This window comes from Schistocerca americana, chromosome 7 (genome assembly GCF_021461395.2).
Source record: "Schistocerca americana isolate TAMUIC-IGC-003095 chromosome 7, iqSchAmer2.1, whole genome shotgun sequence".
Taxonomy (NCBI): Eukaryota; Metazoa; Arthropoda; class Insecta; order Orthoptera; family Acrididae; genus Schistocerca; species Schistocerca americana.
This window is the reverse complement of record NC_060125.1, coordinates 80,886,805-80,909,406: the sequence shown is the minus strand read 5'-3', so window position 1 is coordinate 80,909,406 and position 22,602 is coordinate 80,886,805. Positions and strand designations below refer to the sequence as shown.

General features: G+C 42.4%; 1 protein-coding gene across 1 annotated transcript in view; it reads left to right on the top strand.

The window, feature by feature from the left end:
* LOC124622729 (semaphorin-2A-like) overlaps positions 1 to 22,602 on the top strand; it is a 906,824-nt gene that overhangs the window by 432,732 nt on the left and 451,490 nt on the right. Inside the window, exon 2 of the mRNA XM_047148520.1 lies at positions 21,372 to 21,459. Within this exon, the coding sequence (XP_047004476.1) occupies positions 21,372 to 21,459 (88 nt within the window). The remainder of the gene's footprint in view (positions 1 to 21,371; positions 21,460 to 22,602) is intronic.

Genomic DNA, 22,602 nt, shown 5'->3' with positions numbered 1-22,602 from the left:
ATGATTTTTATGTAAAATGTCCAAATTACGAAAAACTGTTGAAGTTACTAAACTGAAACTTTAGCACATTATTATTTTAGCATCACTACTGACATGCTATTAACTTTTTAGATTATTTACTTTATTTTTAAGGTATTGCGCAACATTCGTGACGTCATAGCTAGTTACAGTGGACTAGGCTGCCACACAATGGAAAGCATATGGATTTTATATGGCGTGAGTAGGCTGCTTCCCTACAGCGGATTTGAACGGTTGTCTTGCCGAATGCGAGTGCAGTGTGCTAACCACTACGCCACCTCGCTCCGTGAGATGTTGGTGCATCATACGGACAGGAGTTGTAAGCATGAAATGCGTTAACGACTGGTTCAAACACTATCAAGACAGAAACTACTGTGTGGTTATAATTGAACTTTCGCTACTTGAGCCAGTGCAGGCATAAACCTATTTCTCGTGTGGGTAGCAATTTTACAGGAATAATGTTCAGACTGTGCACTGCAAATTTGCGTTATTGGTATATTTAGTGTCATGTCTTACCGTTAGCCGCTGGTACTGCTACGGTGGCGTGGGGTGCAAACAATAGCATCAGTGAGCACTACAGTTGCAGGCAATCAACATGGGTCCGGACAAGGTGAGGAGGGCTTTATCATATAGCAATTGTTCTGCTGCTCTCCGCGAGTATGGGCACAGAGATCGTGGAATCACTCGGTTATTCCGTAACGTTTCTGGAGAGAACCTAATCATTGGCCGATAGTTCCAAACTGCGTGGCCACCAAGATCACCAAATTTGAATCCATGCGATATCTGGCTGTGGGGTAACCTGAAGGACACACGTCGGAGGCTAAAGGCCAGCGTAACGAGGGGAGTAGCCAACATCGCATCTTAGACACGGGGCAGCTGTTGAACAATGTCGAGGGCGTTTCCAGCCTGTCTTGTATGCAAATAATCGTTACACTGAGCAACGTTTGTAATCTGGAACATAAAGGTAATACGCAATTAACAAATATTACCCTCTCATGTGAAATTTAAAACATGGTTCTCTCAATGGTTTATTCGTCATTCCTGTTCCATGTGTCGTTAAAAATGTTTCCACAGAGTTTGACTGTCCCACGATCACTCATTTTTCATGGGGGCCTTCTGAAGTAGCGAAAGTTTAATTATAAACATCCTGTATACTTTACGAAGCACATTTGAAAACATCAAATAGAATCGACAGATGTTAGAGCATGGTCGACAGCTTTCCCTCAAGTTCATGCCAGAGGAATGGTGTTACACATAATCGAGGACAGTGTCTGCGTCATAAATCAAGCAGATTCGAGTGAGTGGAGCATCAGTTTATTCTTTATGGCGCAAAAATGAATTGACGAGCGGAAGGCAACACGTGTGGTACATGCTGGAGTTTCATTGCCATCTGCGATAGTATTCAGTCTCGTGTGCAACGCCCTTATCAAAGGGAGTGAGGACTGGTGATTTCAAATTATTGCAGGAAAGCATAGACAGTAAAATATGGTGAACACTTTGTTTTTTTATGAATGCAGAATCTCGCGGTGATAACATTGAATAAAATGTTCTCGGGTTTCCGACCGCGTCAATTGCTTAAAACTACACGAGCTTTCGGTCAAGCACTCTTTAGTCATACCACTCGACAAAGGCCAAGGAGTGCTTGGCCGAAAGCTCGTGTAGTTTTAAGCTATTGACGCAGTCTGAAACCCGAGAACATTTTATTCACTTTGTCTTTTTTTTTCAATAAACAATAAGTAAAACTGGATGATTCTGAATCTGAGAAGACAATGTGCAACTCCAGAATAGGGTAACAAACTGACTTTTTTCTTATTATAAATGGTCAAGTCATGCAGGTCAGTTGCATTCCGTGGCAAGGAGTTGCATTATTTATAAATAAGAATTTGCGATCGATAACACAACCTTTGTGTTTTGCGTTGCTGAGAGATGCCGCTTGCAGAGCGTTACAAGCATTTACAAATTTTATAACAGATTGCACAGGACCAGTACCGAAGCGCTGTGAGATAAGGATCTTTCTGTCGGAACTGAATATTTATTTTTCATTGACATAAGCCAGTTACACCTTACTGCAACAACTTACATTCACAGCATTTGTTCAGTGGAGAACTATATCTCAATGCACGGACTCAAAGGCGCCTCATTTAAGAAGATTATTAGTTATATTATACTTTGTAAAATCACAAAATTGTGTTGGAAATTCTTATTTTCCTTGTCTGACGACAGTTATCTTTGAAAATACATTCAGTAATGAGTTAAAACGAATAATTATTGCGGTAGTAAGCAAGTTAAGGAGTGGTGTAAATCATGACAGTGTTACGGAGCTGCGCGCACACTTAGACTCTGTCCTGGTGCGCGAACCTTCGGGTAAGGTCTGGCGCCGGCGACATCAAAATGACTGGAGCAGAAGCGCCTGGAACCCTCCGCCTCGCGTCACCTTGACACTTCGCGACATTACGACGCCGCGGCTGTATAAAGCCCACCTGCTGTCGCAGTCATTCAGTGTGGATAGTTTCGTTCAGTGGGTGCTGCAGATGTGTTTAGTGTTCCGACTTTATTGTGTGGTGGACTGTTTGACTATATTTTATTCGTTTATTTTAGTCTCTTAGTGTATTGTGAATTAAGTTTTGCAATGGATAAATCTGTTACCAGAAAGGCGCGCTTTGAAGTTGATGATACTGCAAGTCAGCCTCCAACCATTATTGTACTGTCAATTGCTTTCGTCGTCTTCAGGCGAGAACCTTTCACAGCCGAAACCTGGACAACCCAGTTAGGGAAGATCATTTCAGAAGTCTTGGTTGATCAAATACACAGTCTAGAATATGAAGCATCTACCGAAAATTTTTTTGCATAACCTGCAAGGAGGCAGATGCTAAAAATCTACTAAAATTTTCTTCAAAAAAAAAAAAAAAAAGAAAATGCATTTAATTCTGTACGGTTTTCTAACTGGAAAAAAGGCTTTGGAAAAATTCTGTCTTCATGAAAATACGTTTACACATAAAGAAGCTGTTCTGAAACTAAATTCTATCACTAACCGAAATGTAGCTTCCCAGCTGAATGAACAGTTAGATAGTGACGTGAAGAAAGGTCGTTTAGGTCTTAAAACAATGTTTACTACCATGCAATTTCTATGCCGACAACAACTAGCAATCAGAGGGAATGAAGATATAAACTCAAATGTTTTTCAATTGTTGGAACTCCGAAAGAATGACATACCTGAGTTTAAAGATTGGTTAGAGCATTCGGGGTAAAAGTGGAAGTCCCACGATACTCAAAACGAGACCATTGATCTACTAGAAAATTCTGTGTTTAGAAAGGTATCGGCTTCAGTCAAGAAGACTGAACATTTTTCTATTACGGTTGACGAAACAAGTGATTCTTCGATTCACAAACAAGTGTCAATCTGTATTCGTACTGTCGATGATTCCTTAATCATCTGCTAAGACTTTATTGGCTTATACGAGACCCCCAACACTGAATCACAAACTCTGTATATTTAGACTTGGCAGCTGTAGGCAGTCTTCGCCATCTAACGTCTATGAGAGATATTATGGCTTTAACCAAGGACTTAAACACTGTAAGGGAATCCAATGAAAGGATGGGACTTTTCGGGTCTACGACCACTTTGACCGACTCGATGGACTATGTAGCTTCTAATATCTTGAGAATATTGAAAAACTTTGACGAACTTCTAGAGGCAGGTTACAAATGTGCAGTCTACCTTCAGTCAATGTTACAATTCAAGACTTATTTCTTTTTACGTCTTCATTGCCATGCCGTAAACTCAGTAGAGGACGTCAATGAAGAAATTCTGTGCCCTCGTCTAAGTGTTGCTGATCTGGAAAAAATGTATGAGGGCTTGATTTGTTCATTGAATCGACTGCGTGACAGCTTTGAACACTTTTGAGAATTGTGTTTAAAAGAAAAACCTTCACAAGTTGATGATCCTTCGCTTCCTCGGAATCGAAGTATACCAAAGAAGAATGAAAACAACGAAGCCAGCTCACTGCACACTTTCAAAACCCAAAAGGAATACTACAAAGCTATTTACATAGAAGTTTGTGAAACGGTGCAGTCTTGCATTACTGAGCGGTTTGCTTCAACTAGACTCACACAGGTCACTGCAGCTGAACAAGAGCACTTGCTTTTAGTAAAAAGAGGTGAGACAAATTTGGAAAAATCAACTGAGTTTTTCAAAAATGACCTTGACATTGAGAGACTGTGCTGACATTTGAATATGTTAGCCGATATTGCTAATAAAAGAACTGGTCTTAAAAAACATGCGTGATGTAAGAAAGTACATTACACAAGAGCCTGAAGTTGGAGAAATGTTATGTGAAGTAGTGAAGTGCATTAAGCTTACTCCAAGTAGTTCCAATCACGACAGCAACAGCAGAACGGTCATTTAGCGCCTTTAGACGTCTGAAGTCATATCGCCGATCAACAATGGGACAGAAGCGATTGAACAACTTTGCTGTTCTTCATGCCCACCGAGATGTTTTGGATGAATTGGATATCTGACCAGTCACCAACGACTTCATATTCAGTAATCCAGCCAGACGGTCGACATTTGAACCTTTCTAAAGACTCTCTAGCCCTAATAATAATGGCATTTAGAGCAATGTTAAAAATCCTCATAAAATAGACAATAAAATACATACATAATGTTAAATTTTCAGTTTCGAAATATTAGTACTAGTTTAGTACTGTATTACTATAGTATAACTTATTTTCAAATACTTAAATATTTCAGTGGGGTAATATTGGGCCATAAAGAGGCAGATGTGCAGTTACAACTTGATGTGTGGAAGGAAATAATGAAAAGGTATGGATTAAAAATAAATAAAGATAAGAGAGAAGTAATGTTATTTGGAAGAAACAAAGGGATCAATGAGAATTTTACTTGGAATGGAGAACCCCTCAAAGTGGTAGACAGTTTCACGTATTTAGGGAGTGAAATATCTAGTAATGGAAGAATAACAAACGAAATTAATAGGAGGTTACAGAAGGGAGGCAATTTCTACCAAACAATGAAACACCTAATTTGGTGTAAGGAAGTTTCAGAAAAAGCAAAACTCCTTATGTATAAGAGTTATTACTTCCCTATTGTCACCTACGGAGGAGAAACACGGCCAAAGACAGAAAGGGAATGGAGCAGAGTGCAAGCAGAGGAAATGAAATTCTGAGAGCAGCTAAGGGAAAAATAAGAATGGACAGAGTGAGGAATGTAGATATTAGAAAGGACCTTAAACAAGAAATTATGAGAGTAGAAATCGAAAAAAAGAGATTAAGATCGTACGGGCATGTTAACAGGAGGCGTGTGCAGAGGCTCCCCAATATTATGGAAGAACTAACGATGGATGGAAAAAGACCTAGAGGGCGCCCAAGAACACGGTAGAAAACGGGAGTGAGAATATCTGTGGAAAGGGGAGGTGTGACCTGGCAGCAAGTGGAGGAAGAAAATTGGTGGGAGGACCGAGCCAAATTGAGAGTACTCGTCAGCACCCAGACGGCACTACCTGTAGCGGCAAGGGGTGTAAGACCAAATTAAAACTCTCTATTTACATACTTTGTGACTGAAAGTATTAGGCCTACTGTATTACCTTTTTTTAACTGTATTAAAGCATTAATTTTGAGATATTGTTTTTATTTAATGAATCGTGAGCCTTATTAGAAGTAAGCTTAAATTAGCTATTTCACTTATTAATCAAAGTGCTATTACTGTGCGACAGCAGTATTTTGTTTTATTCTTTTAATGATAGTTTAGGATTTATTTAGATGTAATTTCAGTCTTTTCAGAGCTATATATTCATTGCTCTGTAATAGTGTATAAGCATGATTATTACTGTAAATTAAATTAGCTTTTTACGAAAATACCGTGCGTGTATATGTTTTGTTTCTTTTTTCAAAGCCAAAAAATGTGTCAGGCTTGTCGAGTTTCCCGGAGTTTCGAGTTATCGAGAGTCCAGTTTTCGGGGTTCTAATGTTGATCATATTATTCTAAATGCTTTAAAAACTTTAAAATTCACTATGTTTCATATAAAATTTAGAAAATTTCCCGGGGCAAGACCCCCAGTGTGAGACACCCCCCCCCCCCCCCAATAATTTTTATAAGTCAGCGCCCCTGCACAGACTGCGATATAAGCCACTGCAACAAGCTGTGTACAAGTTGCTCCACTATTTCATTATATAACGTGCTATTGGCAGGGTGCATGTCAGAGGCACGTTGAAGGATTGAATATTTACTGCAGTGTTGGAGAAGGAATTGATTTCTATTGCTTGTGTGTGTGTGTGTGTGTGTGTGTGTGTGTGTGTGTGGGAGCGCGTGCCTGTGTGCGTGTTTTTTTTTTATGATGTGTTGCTGACTAGAAATTCGGAGGTAACTACTACGAGTCCCACTTCCCAATTCCAACAAGGGCGTGAACTTTAAATATGACATTTTTTGTGCATGTCTTATGAACACAACAAGAAGTCCTCTAAATACGTCCAATACCGACAAAATATGTGCCAGACTTCAGCCCGTTAAATGGCTACGTCTAACGTATCAAAAGGAATGTAAACGAAAAGGAAATATTTAGGTTTCCAACTGATAACTTCTATGAATCAGGTAGGTGAACAGTGCAAAACACTCCTTGTAATGTACAAGCCTGTAGCAAAAAGAGCTTTGATTTAAGGATACTATAAAAGAAGCAGAAAAGTTATTTTGCCCAAGTTTCTCTGTTAAATAAATGGCACAGTAGAGGAGTGGTCAAGTAAGAACTTTGGACCAAGGTAACACCGTTGGATTTTTAAGTGAAAACTAAGTCGTTGATACAGTTGACACATCCTTTCATACAGTATAAATCGAAGAGAACGTGCATGTGGTCGATGCAACTTTCAAACAACAATGTAAAGTTCTGCGGAATGTCTTGATACACTTCAGCAGCCCCTATATCGCCCGGAATGAAAACTAGAGAATTTGCTTTGAATATTTGAAACAAAACTGGCGATTAGTCTGAAATCAACTAACAGTTACGAGAGCAGGGCATCAACAAGGAAGCTCTTTTCAGAATGAATGCACGTCTACTGAGCAACCACTAAGTACAGGCGGAGCTGCCTGTATGCATCAGTAGATAGATACATACATAGAATGTTATACGGGATAACAATATTCTATAAATGTGCAGTAAGTCCCTGAAATCAGAAAAGTTAAATCATAAATACCTGCCGTAGGAAGGGAGTCGAATCTAAGACTGCACGACCGTAACTAGCTACTACAGTTGGTACATCAGAGTGGTCGACTCACAGACACGTCACTCCCGATTCTCCAAGAGTTTTCGTCAGTTTGTCCTTTCCACGAAGCAATTCTGCAAATGTGCCATCGACATATTTCCGAAGCTATCGAGGTGTCGCCTTTCGTTTAGACAATTCACATATACCATATTTCGCTTTCTCTCTGGCAAGAACTTATGTTATGACTTTTTGGTGCCTAAGATACAGTCCGAAGGATAAGCCACTCTACCTAGGACCACTGCGCACATGCGCAGTCCAGCCCGACATGTCGAAGATGCTCTGAAATTTTTCACCCTGGCGGAATACACCGAAGAAATGTACTGTCAACATTTTAAGTGCTAAGGTGCACTGTAAGTATTTGTTTAAATGTCTTGAAACTTGCCACATTCGTAGCTCGTCAGGCGGCTGCAGCAATGCACACACCTGCTTTAGCTGTAGGAGACAGCCCGTGCACAACACGGCGGGCACATATCCCCAGAATGACGGCACATCGGTTAGCGGATAACACAGCACGACGCGATCGTAATTTATAAAGCGAATTTCGTTTCCATTGATAGTTTCACTAGCACAGTTGTTCACAGTTGCTATTCACTCGGATTTGAAACATTTGATTTCCATAATAACTAGCAGTTGCCTTTCCGGCGTGCGGTTTGAGGCGCCCTGTCGCGGATTGCGCGGCCCCTCCCGCCGGAGGTTCGAGTCCTCCCTCGGGCATGGGTGTGTGTGTGTGTGTGTGTGTGTTGTTCTCAGCATAAGTTAGTTTACGTTAGTTTGAGTTGTGTGTAAGCCTGGGGACCCATGACCTTAGCAATTTGGTCTCATAGGAATTCACAGACATTTGAACATTTTGTGCCGTCGCTAAGTGTAAACATTGGAGGAAAAACAGAATTAATTTTCTTTGTGTTCTCTTCGTATGTACTTCCTAATAGCATCTGCGTCTGTGCCGTTTCCGAAGCTTCGCAGTAACGTGGTATCCAATTTGTTGTGTTGGCAGAAGAGCCAACACCGTGTTACTAGTGGAGGCTGAAATGCACGCGTTTTAGCTCACGCAGGCTGGCGTGGGGAGGGAAGAACAATATTGACGTGAGGTCTGGAACATGACAAGGAATGAGAATTCAGAAAGCGGACGTAGTTAGTTTGATACTTAACTCTAATCCATTAATGATGAACGTCGCTCTTGAAGGTACATGATTCACAATATCAATATCAATAGTAACTGAATATGGCGCCTTGCTAGGTCGTAGCAAATGACGTAGCTGAAGGCTACGCTAAACTGTCGTCTCTGCAAATGAGAGCGTATGTAGAAAGTGAACCGTCGCTAGCAAAGTTGGCTGTACAACTGGTGCGAGTGCTAGGGAGTCTCTCTAGACCTGCCGCGTGGCGGCATTCGGTCTGCAATCACTGATAGTGGCGGCACGCGGGTCCGACGTATACTAGCGGACCGCAGCCGGTTTAAAGGCTACCACCTAGCAAGTGTGGTGTCTGGCGGTGACACCACATTCCTCCCCCGCAAATCGGCGGACGGTTGTGGTATAAGGCCTCCGCCCGGCGTGGGGAGGACCCCATGCTGACGTATGCGACGAGGTGGGGAGCCTGACAACAGGCGAGGCTGTGCCACCTGCACCCTGCCATTCGGACCGCGGGGAGCTAGGGAACGCCTGAAAACCTGATCCAGGGTGTACACCAACATGCGGCGTATGCGCCCGTAGAGAGACAGGAGGGACCGAAGGGTCGACGTCCATCGGGCCGGGCCACCCGACAGGCGAAGACGACATCTGGTCCGGAGCGGGCAAGAGTTCCATGTCGGAGGACAACTGGTCACGGGGAGCGTTCGGCGGCGCGTGATCCAGGGATGCGCCCGACGGCTGCAGTGACGCGTCCACTGCGGGCGTCGCCGGTGGGAGAACAGGCGGCGGCGGCGGCGGCGCGTCGCCATGGGGCAAAATGGAAGGCAGCGTCGGTAACACCTGGGGATGAGGCGAGCCAGTAGATGGGTCTCCTTGGCGCTGACCGGACGGCACCGTCGCTGAAAGCAGACGGCGAGCGGCAGATCCCGTGCGACGGCAGAGGCGCAGCTGATTGAGATGCCGACGCACCTCACCAGAGGCCCCCAAAACCAGATAAATAGCGCGGCCGAGGCAGCGAAGAATGAGCCCTTCGAGCCAACGTCGTGAACCTCGATAGTGGCGGTAGTAGACAACGTCGCCTTGGGCAATAGCAGGTGTCTGCCGCTGCACAGGAACCTGATGCGGCGGATGTAGCAAAGACATCAAGATTCGATGAGGCGACCGTGAAGCAACTCAGCCGGCGAGCGACCATCTCGGGGCTGAGAGCGACACGAGGACAAAAAGAGCAATAACGCGTCCTCCCGAGAATGCGACTCTTTCAACCTCAGCATCTGTGACTAGAAAGTCCTGACCAATCGTTCAGCGGCACCATTTGACTGGCGAAAACGGCGCGGACGTCAGATGTTGAATACCATTAGCCTTGCAGAATGACTGAAATTCTGCGGACATGAATTGTGGGCCATTGTCGGAAACAATTGTCTGTGGAAGACCTTCAATGCAAAAGATAGCAGATAACGCTTGGATGATAGCAGATGATGTCATGGAAGACATCCGGCCAACAAAAGGAAAATTACTGAATGAATCTATCACAACCAACCATCGAGCATTCCAGAATGGACCAGCAAAATCGATGTGTAAGCGTTGCCAAGGGGAAGTGGCTTTTGGCCATGCGAAGAATTTCGTCGGTGGTGCTGATTGTTGTTCAGCACACACCATGCAAGAAGAGCACATATTCGTAATCGCGGCATCGATTCCGAACCAAGTACAGTGCTGACGAGCAAGTTATTTCATTCTCACTATACCCCAATGTCCTTGGTGGAGAAGCTTTAAGACCGAGGACTGTAACGAACGTGGGACCACGACCCAGGACTGATCATTATCAGAACGCAACAGCAAAACACCACGTCGAACAAAAAGTCTCCTTGTGAGCAAAAAATCGGCGTACCAACGTGTCCAAGATCCGTGACTTTGACAAGGGCCATTGCGAAGCAACAAAACGCAGAACGGTAGCATGGACAGGATCGGCAGTTGTGGCTGAAGCCACACGACGAAAATCAATCGGAAACGATTCGACCACGTCATCGGTTTCCGAATCAATGAACAGGAAAGCAAGTTCGGAGGAATCGAATGCCCTATCCTCAGCAACAGGCAAACGGGACAACGCATCGTTGTTTCCGTGCTTAGCAGTGGATCGATACAAGATATCGTAGCGGTACTGCGAGAGGAAAATAGACCAGCGAACGAATTTCTGCGCTGTACGTGGAGGTACAAGCTTGGTCGGATGAAAAAGCGATGTCAAAGGTTTGTGGTCTGTGATTATGGTAAAGTGACGACCATACAAGAACTCATGAAACTTTGTAACACCAAATACGAGAGCCAATGCTTCTTTCTCGATCTGTGAATAATTTCTTTGCGCAGACGAGTGTAATTTGGACGCAAAGGCAATAGGGCGATCGTGCGACCCATCTTTGTGCGCAAGCACAGCACCGATCCCGAAATCCAATGCATCCACCATCAACAAAAGGGGCTTCCGTTGATCGAATGGTGTAAGGCAAGTATTGAAAAGCAACGCCGATTACAACCGGCGGAAGGCGCGTTCGCATTCTGTCGTCCAGACGAACGGAACACCTTTACGTCGTAAGCTCGGGACTGTGATGTATGCCTTGAGCATTGAGTACATGTCCCAGGCAGGGTAAGTCACGAGGAAAATAACACACATTTGTTCTTCCGCAAGCAAGACCATTTTGTCGCAAGACCCGAAATAATGTTCTGAGATTGGCTAAATGTTCTTCTTCCGTCTTTCCGGAGATCACAATATCATCCAGATAGTTTGCTGCAGTAGGGGCCGACGCACAAACAGTTTGTAGATATTGCTGAAACAATGCTGGGGCGGATGTACACCCAAATGGCAGTCGCTTGAATTGATACAAACCAAGATGTGTGTTAACCACCAAAAAGCGCAGGGATTCTTCGTTCACCGGTATTTGCAAGTACACATCTGCTAGGTCCAACTTCGAAAAATATTTGCCCGGGCACAGTTTGTCGAAAAGATCTTCTGGGCTGGGTAAAGGAAAAGTTGCAATTACTAGTTGTGGATTCACTGTTGCCTTGAAGTCCACAAAAAGTCCCAATTTTCCCGACGGTTTTGGCAAAATTACTAAGGGTGGTGCCCAGAGAGAAGCCTGCACACGTTCAGTTACACCTTGTGATTCCAAATCGTGTAATGTTTTTGCAGCCTCATCACGCAATATGTGGGGAACATTGCGTGCTCTGAAAAATTTCGGGTGCGCGTTTACTTTCAGTTCCAAATGTGCTTTATAGTTCTTAGTGCAACCGAGGTCCGGTGCAAAAATGTCTGCAGATTCTTCACATAGTCGAGAAACACTGTCTGAAGGCACAGTCTGGTTCACTCATAGGACCTGATTTACTATAGACAAGTTAAACAACTGAAATGAATCGAAACCAAACAAGTTCACTGCAGAAGAAGAACAAAGGACGTAAAATGACACAAGTTTTGTTTGTCCCTTGTATGTTGCAAGTAGGCTGCACTGTCCTAACACAGGGATCTCTTGACCTGCTAGTTAAGTTAACATTCGCGGCACACAATGGAGGTGTGACCAGCTGTTTATAAGTTTCTTGATTGATCAGTGGAACTGCAGTTCCGGTATCGAGCTGGAATGGGATGGTTCAAATGGCTCTGAGCACTGTGGGACTTAACATCTATGGTCATCAGTCCCCTAGAACTTAGAAATGCTGAAACCTAACTAACCTAAGGACATCACAAACACCCAGTCATCACGAGGCAGAGAAAATCCCTGACCCTTCTGGGAATCGAACCCGGGAACCCGGGCGTGGGAAGCAAGAACGCTGAAATGGGATCACTTTGCCGTTAATGCCCAAGTCTACAAAAAGTTTATTGTCCTGCTGACGACAAGTGTGACTGTCTTGTGCAACGTGAACTGAAACTGGTACAATATCACTTGTGACTTGACGGGACTTCCGTCGATGTCGATGCACACTATTTGTGGGACGAACACAGTCACTGTTAGAGAGAGAGGCACTGGGCAGAGTGGAATGAACGACATGAATTTCCATGGGCGAAGTTTCGCGAGCCTGAGTATCCTTGGCTCGATTCCGATTCCAGCGCGAAGCAAAGGGCCTGGAACGGTTTTCAGTTTCCGATCTGAGCTTTTTCTGGCAAACACTCTGAACATGTAATTTTTTATGACAGTGAAAGCAAATAGCTTGGCGTGACGGGCAATTCTCACACGAATGTTTAGTAGTGAACCGCGGGCATGATTTGAGCACTGCATTTGCTTGCCGGCGCGGCACATGTGGCTAAGAGCCTCGCGGCAGCGGCATGGCCGGGCGCGAGGGCTGTTTACTGCTCCGTGCAGCTCGCCTGGTGGGCTGGTTAACCTGACACACGGCTGGCGAAGTTTCAAATGATTTCTGAGCAAAGTCAAGTGTGTCCTGCCGATCCAATATGTCCATCACTTGTTGAAGGGACGGATGGACTAGTTTCAAAATTTGTTCCTTTATACGAACATCAGAAACGTTCTGTGCAATTGCATCACGTACCATAGTATCTGAACATGGGAGTCCACATTGACACTCAAAAGCACAATCCCTAGTAAGGCCTTGCAAGGTTGCAACCCATTCCCGATTAGTCTGACCTATCGTACGTTTTGTACGAAAGAAGGTATACCGTTTCGCAACTACATTGACTGATTGTTTGAAATATGCATCTAATGCAGACAATATTTCTTCGTAGGACAGAGTTGCTACATCGAGTCGGGGAAATAATTTGACTATCACACTGTAGGTTTGCACACCTACGGATGACAAAAGAAAAGGCTGCCGCTCGTTACCTTGAATTCTGTAGGAGGCGAGATGGAATCCAAATTGGCGTGACCACTCCGTCCAGCTTTCCAGTGCAGCATCAAAAGGTCTGAAGGTCGGTGCAACTGCTTGTTGTGGCTGCATATTGGTGGAGTGGCGGCTGCCGTATTGTTTTGTATTGCACGTTGACTCTGGGCGAGCTGCCCAAGGGCATCCAGTAACGCCTGCGTCTGCTGATTCTGTAAGCGATAAAATTCGGACAGTACATCTGGAGATTGTGGCGAAGCCAGTACACAATTAAATCAGGGCAGTATAGTTAAGAACACTGTTTTTACTCGTCGCCAATGTTGTGTTGGCAGAAGAGCCAACACCGTTTTACTAGTGGAGGCCGAAATGCACGCGTTTTAGCTCACACAGGCTGGCGTGAGGAGGGAAGCACTATACTGACGGGAGGTCTGGAACATGACAAGGAATGAGAATTCAGAAAGCGGGCGTAATTAGTTTGATACTCAACTTTAATCCATTAATGATGAACGTCGCTCTTGAGCGTACATGATTCACAACATTATCTGTTCAGAATATATTCTTGAAGATACTAATTATAGTAACTGAATATGGCGCCTTGCTAGGTCGTAGCAAATGACGTAGTTGAAGGCTATGCTAAACTGTCGTCTCTGTAAATGAGAACGTATGTAGACAGTGAACCATCGCTAGCAAAGTCGGCTGTACAACTGGGGCGAGTGTTAGGGAGTCTCTCTAGACTAGACCTGCCGTGTGGCGGCATTCGGTCTGCAATCACCGATAGTGGCGACACGCGGGTCCGAGTATACTAGCGGACCGCGGCCGATTTAAAGGTTACCACCTAGCAAGTGTGGTGTCTGGCGGTGACACCACACAATTAATCTCGTCTACTTTGCAAATGCAAAATATGAAGCACGTGGTAATCAATCGAAATTACCCGTTCCTCCTGAAGACCTATTTATTTCCGATAGTTAATTTCTTTGAAAAACACTGAAATGTTGTTGACATGTTGTTAGAAATTGAGGAAGTATTAGAAGAAAGAGGAAATAACTCTGACAATTCCGTGAATTGAGGGTCGGACGATGGTAGATATGCTAACTAAAGTCCAAAGCAGGAATACAGTGCTTCCCTAGCCCAAAGAAAAATGGAGAGCAATAGCTTTCAGTGACAAATAGAAGACTGCAGGTTTTTTTGTTAAACGAAAGAGGGAGAAAACGCTTAAAGTTAAGCTGTGTGCAAAGCCGGTTTCCTATCGTAAAATCTGAATGTGAATTTTATAAATGGCGGAAAGATTTGCATGCTATACAAAAGAGATGCCAAAATGAAATTCGCAAATTGTGACCGAAAAATTGTTCGAAAGGTTTGAAACTGCTCGTGAAAGTCTATGCACCATTTGTGAGGGAAATCTAAATGACTGTGCCCCTATAGTTAGCAAGTGGGATGAATTTTACTGAATTCCATTGTTCTTCCACCTACTTAAACACATTGAGAAAACTATGTCGAAAAGGAAGTCGCAAAATTACGAAGTTTACTTGAGGTAAACATGCAGGACAGATGTGTTTGGCAGGTAGTACTACAGAAAAATCTGTAACTTCTTGTTATCCCGTACAACGCAGTGTATAAAGCCGGTCAGTGAGGTTCCGTGCAACAACTGCGGTCAGACAACACTGGATTATTTCGAACGAAAAAAGTCATTTCTGGAGTCAGAGAATGCTATTACCCATAAGTATACAACAATACCAGTGATAAGCATCAATGGTTATTGTTTCAGCAGCTTCATATCTATCTTGATGAACCTCAGTGGCTCGCCGCTGTGTCCGAGCGTTTCTAGGCGCTTCAGTCTTGAACCCTGCTGCTGCTCGGTCGCAGGTTCGCATCCTACCTCGGGCATGGATGTGTGTGATGTCCTTAGGTTAGTTAGGTTTAAGTTGTTCTACGTGTAGGGTACTGATGACCTCAGATGTTAAGTCCCATAGTGTTTAGAGCCATTTCATCCATTTTGAAACTCAGTGCAAATCAGGACCTCAAATAAAAAAAAAAGAACTGTTTGATTGCAAACGTGTTGTAATCGTCATAGCAAACTCTGGAAAAACGAGAGAGAATAATTTTCCATATTACGTCGGAAGCGTACTCATACCAGTTGCAGAAAATTACTCACTGCTTTTATTGGACTCTTGGTCTCGACATAACGATTTCTCTAAGTTTAAGCGGACGATGACAAGACTGTTGATGTAATTTAGATGCAGCCCAGATCTAATAGTGTGATTCAGCATCTCGATTAATTAACGTTCCGACAGTGTAAAGAAATTCTCAGAAAATTGTAGGACAATACAATTTCCCACAACTCTTGTTATTTAAGGTTTATCAGCGAAACAATATAGTCATTTGTGCATTGACGGTTTGAATCAGCAAACGAAAACTGAACTCCTTCCGAACAGTCCTTGAAGACCAAACGGTGCCGAAATGATGACGTTCTTCGAATTTTATCAAGTATGTCTTGTACACAGCACAATGTGCAGAAAAACGTAAACGATCATTTCTTTCACCATCCTAATTCTTCCGTAGTAAAACTAGTGATTACTGTGAAGCTGCTGAATGCATTATTTTTTTCTTTTGTCAGGTGTTCCTTTTCTGAAGAGAATGTTTGTTTTTGTCATCAAACAGACTCTTCGCGTATTTTTATTGCTACAGGGAATAAATAAATGTTTAATTTTTCGTAAAATATAGATTATTCAAAAATTATCATAACTCTGCTACAGGAATTGTTATAAGATATGTCACTTCAGCAAATTAACGTCCTGATCAAGGGGAGACGGAAGGCCTATTCCGCCAATGCTATTTTACCCTTTGAATAGGTACACCTTTCAAAAGAACTATAAGTGATAAATACAATGAATTTTTTACTGCATGTATATAAATATGTGCCTCAATGTACAAGTAAAATGAACTTAATACCTCTTACGGTTTTGAATAAAAAAAGTTATTCTTTCACTAGTAATATTTAACTTTATTTTGTCCATTAATTATTATAAAACATTTTCTGATTTTTTAGTGGTTCTCAATTGACTTGTAATAACTTATTACCATGCGCAGTACAAATTGACAAAATTTCATGTTTCTAACCCCATTAGTTTACCAAATAATGGTACCTGAAAGTAAAGAAAATGTAGTTTTGAGAAAAATCCATTTAAAGTTTTATACTGCAATTCTACTATAGTTGTTGATGAGAATTACTTACCACTAATATTTTCCTGCACCATGCTGTGCATCATCTGAATCATACTGATCTTCTTGTCCTCTCTTGGTCCCTCTTCTTTGCTGTCTGGCTTCTTTTGTGCGTTTTAAATTAGCAATATCTGCTTTGCGGATTCTCTACCTATTTGCACCAAGGATTTTGCAGTATTTCCACTAAATTTTGTGTCAAATAATTCCAGAACATCCAGTTTCCTAATTACACCATCACTGTAGGGAGAAACAGCGTCATAAACACCAAATTTGAGGGTTGTAAGCTGAACAAATGCTGTTTTCGGTAACCGGTTACAAATGACAGTATTCACACATTCATTTAAATTTTGGGTTTTCCTATGAAGACATTTCTTCAGCAAGGTACCTTTACAAAGGTCTCTAAACATGGGTTTAATTTCATTCATTATTGATGCAGGTAAAGAATGGTTGTTGTCATATCTGGCACATCTTCTGCACTTGCAGCAAGTGTCAGGATCATTCAGGCAAATACCGTGTACTGGATTTTCATTTGTGGAAAGCTTATGGAAAAAGAGAGCTCATACAGCTTTTTTTCATGTTTTCTAAATTCCCTAGATATCTTCTTATGGACAATCCATAATAATTCTGTAATCTATCTACTTCAACATTTGTCAGGCTACCTTTACCACCTATCCTCTTACTATCTTCCAATACTATGTTTGACACTCCTTTCGATAATCTTCTCAACCTGGACCCCATTCTCTTCTAGACATGCCCAATGCACTCTAATTTAGAAATTGTGACATTAGGACCATATTGCTGTTCTGAACATACCCGGTGATAATAAGCCTCGCCGTCACCGTCCCCAGATTGCACAGAGCGTCAGGAAAAGCGTCATACCACACGAAAAAATTGTCATATTTATGTCAAAACTGTTTCACGCAAGAAAGACCAGGCATTTCAAATATCCTAAAATCTAAAATCGAATTTTTGCAGCCCACTTGCCTTCCGTCTCCCATTAATGGCAGTACTCTATAATGAAGTGTCATAGGCCGCATTGACTCTGTTTCTTCTGTTAGACATTTGTGTAAGAGTTACGTCTGCATCACATTAGCTGTCAGTATGAACTGCAACGTATTACAAAAAATTAAAGATTTCGGAGCATTTTAGGTATAGTTTAAGCGCTTAAAACTCAGGTGTGTGCACTTCCGATTTCGCGTTACGTGGTGCTATAACCTCACGCCGCGGCTGTGTCTGTTTAACCACGCGCTATGCGGACGGGCTGCACAAACTGTTGCCATAATCGGCTCTCCGTGCGCCAGAAACGAGTAACTTTAACACTTTATAAAGGTATTTGCTGTACGCCTTAGCAGCTAGAATTTTTCAAGTGTATTTCTTTTGCTGTGTTCTTCCTACGTGAAAAATTTCAGGGTAGGTTTTGACATGTATTTCACCATTGCCTTGTTACCAAGCGACCCTGGGGTTTACATTCGGCGATCACGCCATTTCATGTTCGATGCATTCATTCCCTGTGAAGTGGCGTACGTTTATGTGGAACTGTGTCGCTACTTTGTCTTATATCACCTATGACGCAGTACTGAACTTGAGGGGACTGCTAAGTCGTTTTAGTGAAGAATACTGCGACAATCTTTGATGGAGACACCTTACTGTCAATTTGATTCGAAGGTGTTGCGGTAGCCTATCTGTGCTTCTCAAATTTTGTCGCTTCTTTTACTGGACCTTTGAAACTAAATTTTTAAGAAACATATTTTCTGATCCGGTAACTGAGGACGAGGAAAGTGCGACTCAGTTCTGCAATCGAGATATCAATATTAGACAGTAGAAAACGACAATAGAATAAACAGAAAAAACAACGCTTTTGATTTCGTGATATTTTCATCATTGAAAGAAAAGAAATGTTCTACAAGTAATACTCATGACTCAAAACCCTTTCTTTTCAAAAAACTCTTTTCTGAAAACTGTTAACATTAGTATATTCAGGGAAGACCTTCAGCGTTTTTTGAAGGTTGATTTTTTGCTGTTGCTCCCGAATTTATCCTATTATAATTTGATGTGTTTCCTGTAATGAGAAAGATAGTTAGAAATGATTGAACAGTTCTATGATACCTGTGTGTAAAGAAATGTTCTCTGCGTAGTAACTTAAAGAGGGAGAGATGATGAGATATAATTCTCACGCACTGAGAAGTAGTTCACGCAGGAATGATTTATTTCTTGAATCATCAGTACGCATCTCGTGGGACACCCTTAGACGTCTCGTGGCAGAAAGAATAGGAAACATGAAATTAAGAAACAATCATTACAACGACCTAAATTCTAGATAAAGGCAACGTCGTGTAATGTAAATAAACAGTTATCACACATCTCGTATCTCTCAGAACACCTTTTCACCATATATCACGGCAGCTGTGACTTCACGTATCAGTGCTTGAAACACGGAGGAGTTAATACAGTTCGGTAGTGAGCTCACCAATCAGGAATTCCAACGTATGTCAGAAGTGATTCATGCGTTTTGGTGTCCTAGGGAATAAACACACACCTATTTCCAGTCCCAACACACTATCGACTGTTGTAGTGTTTGACAGAAAAATTTGGAAGAAGAATTTATTGCGAAAATATGAAAGTCGGTATAGTGGGCTGTTGGCGAGAAAAATTTCAAGAATCACAATAGCAAGTATTAGAGCCACCGTCTACATCCACATGGATACCCTGCAAATCACACTTAATTGCCTTGCAGAGGGTGCATCGAATCACCTTCACAATCATTTTCTGTTGTTCCACTTTCGAACAGCGGACGGTAAAAACGACGGTATCTGTCCGTGCGAGCTTTGATTTCGCTTATTTTATTATGATGATCGTTTCTCCATATGTCGATCGGCGTCAATAAGATATTTTCGCATTCGGGAGAGAAAGCTGGTGATTGAAATTTCGTGAGAAGATTCCGCCGCAGTGAGAAACGCCTTTGTTTTAATGATGTCCATCCCAAATCCTGTATCATGTCTATGACACACTGCCCCCTATTTTGCGATAATACGAAACGTGCTGCTCTTCTTAGAACTTTCTCCGTGTACCCCGTTAATACTATCTGGTAAGGATCCCAGATCGCGCAGCAGTACTGCAAAAGAGTGCAGACAAGAGTAGTGTAGGCAATAACTTTAGTAGATCTGTTACATTTTGTAAGTGTTTTGCCAATAAAATAGAGTCTTTAGTTTGGCTTTCCCACAACATTTTCTATGTGTTATTTGCAATTTAAATTGTTCGTAATTGTGTTCCCTAGGTATTTAGTTGAATTTACAGCCTTCAGATTAGACTGATTTATCATGTAACCGAAGTTTAACGGATTGTTTTTAACACTCATATGATTACCCTCACACTTTTCATTATTTAGAATCAGCTGCAAATTTTTGAACGATTTAAATATCTTTCTTAAATCGTTTTTGAATTTGTTTTGACGTTCTAATGAGTTTACTAGACGATAAACGACTGCATAATCTGTAAATAACCAAAGACGGATGCTCAGATTGTATCCTAAATCGCTTATATATAAATAAGGAACAGCAGAGGGCCTGTAACGCTAACTTGAGAAACGTCAGAAATCACGAATGCAGTCAAATATGTAAGACGATACTCCATAAGCACGAAATTTCACTGCATGCCGCTCGTGTGGTGCAGTGTCAAAAGCCTGTTGGAAATATAGAAATACGGAATCAATTTGATATCCCTTGCCAATAGCACTCAACAATTCGTGTGAGTAAAGAGCTTGTTGTGTTTCACAAGAGTGTGTGTCAATAGCCGCGCAGGATTAGCCGAGCGGTCTCAGCCGCTGCCCTCGAGCAAGGGTGTGTGTGTATTTGTCCTTAAGATAATTCAGGTTAAGTAGTGTGTAAGCTTAGGGACTGATGACCTTAGCAGTTAAGTCCCATAAGATTTCACACACATTTTGTGTGTGTCAATAGACGTTTTCTTCGAGGTAATTCATAATCCTCGAACACAATATATGTTCCAAAATCCCACTCCATATCGACGTTAATGATATGGGGCTGTAATTTTCTTGAATACTGGTGGACCTGTGCAGCTTTCCAATCTTTGGGTACGGATCTTTCGTCGAGCGAGCGGTTGTATATGGTTGTCAAGTATGGAGATATTGCATCAGTAACTAATTGGTATACAGTCTGGACCAGGAGACTTGCTTTTATTAAGTGATTTAAATTGTTGGGAAGGCTAACCAAAGGCTGCGTTTTATTGGCAGGACACTTAGAAAATGTAACAGGTCTACTGAGGAGACTGCCTACACTACGCTTGTCCGTCCTCTTTTAGAATACTGCTGCGCGGTGTGGGATCCTTACCAGATAGGACTGACTGAGTTCAAAGAAAGGTAGCACGTTTTGTATTATCGCGAAATATGGGAGAGAGTGTCACAGAAATGATACAGGATTTGGGCTGGAAGTCATTAAAAGAAAGGCGTTTTTCGTTGCGACGGAAACTTATCACGAAATTCCAATCACCAACTTTCTCCTCCGAATGCGAAAATATTTTGTTGACACCAACCTACATAGGGAGGAACGATCAGCAAGGTAAAATAAGGGAAATCAGAGCTCGTACAGAAGGATATAGGTGTTCATTCTTTCCGCGCGCTGTGTGAGATTGGAATAATAGAGTATTGTGCAGGTGGTTCGATGAACCCTCTGCCAGGCACTTAAATGTGATTTGCAGAGTATCCATGTAGATGTAGATGTAAGTTGCTTCACTACTCTGAGGGTGTACTTATTTCATACCGTCAATGCCCCCATCCCTAGTGATACGTCTAACATCATTTGGAAGCGTCCGCTGGAGTGCACAGTTTCTGTGTGCTTCGACGGCTGCAGTATATTGAACATTATCTGTGTCTCCCTTACGCCCTGTGAACACGCGCGCCTCGTCCCTCTGTTGCAGGCGTGGAGAGGGAGTTCTCGTGCGGCCGGCTGTTCTACCGCACCTTCCACCTGGACGAGCACCGGCACGCCCTCTACGTGGGCGCCATGTGAGTAACCAGTAACAAAAGCACAACTAACGCGTCCAGCACTGCAACTCATACTAGCTGCTGCACTGGGGTATGTACAGTCTCTTTGCACTGTGCGAGTGTGGGATTCATTTGCCCGCGGAGACCGGAAACGGTAACTAATTCTGCAGGCTGAACCTGAACATTTCCGAGGTGTTTCAGCAGTATTTTCTGAGTCTGAGTATTAATAAACTGCTAGTACGACTACTCGGTCCCATTTGAAGGTTGCTTATCTAACGGTTACCAGGCCAACAAAAAGTCGATTTTCAGTATTTCATACAGTTAGTTCGGGTTTGAAAATTTAAAGTACTGTTATACTCTTACTCATTATAAGGCATAATTTAGAGTTAAAGGTTTAACGCAGTAAGTCAAGAGTATTTAAGTTAGGAACTGGGTATTAGACTAACACAGTGTCCAGAGTACCCAGATTACTTCCGTTATAATGAATTCTACTCTGCTTTTGTAAATGATGAAAGTCTATGTGAATGCAGCTTGCCGCTAACTTGGTGTAATGTTTTGTCTGTACAGAAGTGTATCTGTCGCCTTTATCGCTCTTTCCCTCTCACACATAAATCGGTACAATAAAGTCAGGGCTTCGTGTTTTCTAGTTAGGCTGATCCGTGAAAAGACAGAGAAACAATTATGCTAATGGAGGATTCTCTCACTCTCTCTCTCTCTCTCTCTCTCTCTCTCTCTCTGTCCTTTATCTGTGTACAGTTTAAATATATTATTTACGTGAAATCAGCCTAGTAGAATCTCTGGTGGAGCCCTTCGTCTTAATATTCAGCGGCTGGCTTGCTAGAAAAGATCTTTACATTTGTTATTATTATTAAGCGCTGCATTCAGTTGGGAAAATCGATCGTTTGAACAATTCGTTCAGTTTACGGCAGATCTAAAATTTCAGATGTGGACGAAGCCTTTTTGGACGATTTGAAAAAACTCAGAGATTGCAGGCTCTCTTCGTCACAGCTGAAACTTCCCAATTAATTACAGGCCCCAGACAATCATCAATGGTTCAGACAGAGAACTCATTCGTCATTCACTCTAGAATAAAATGGTCACAAACCTTATTTCTGAGGAAAATTGTATATTGAATCCATTTCCGTACATGTTCCGTTTTCTGTT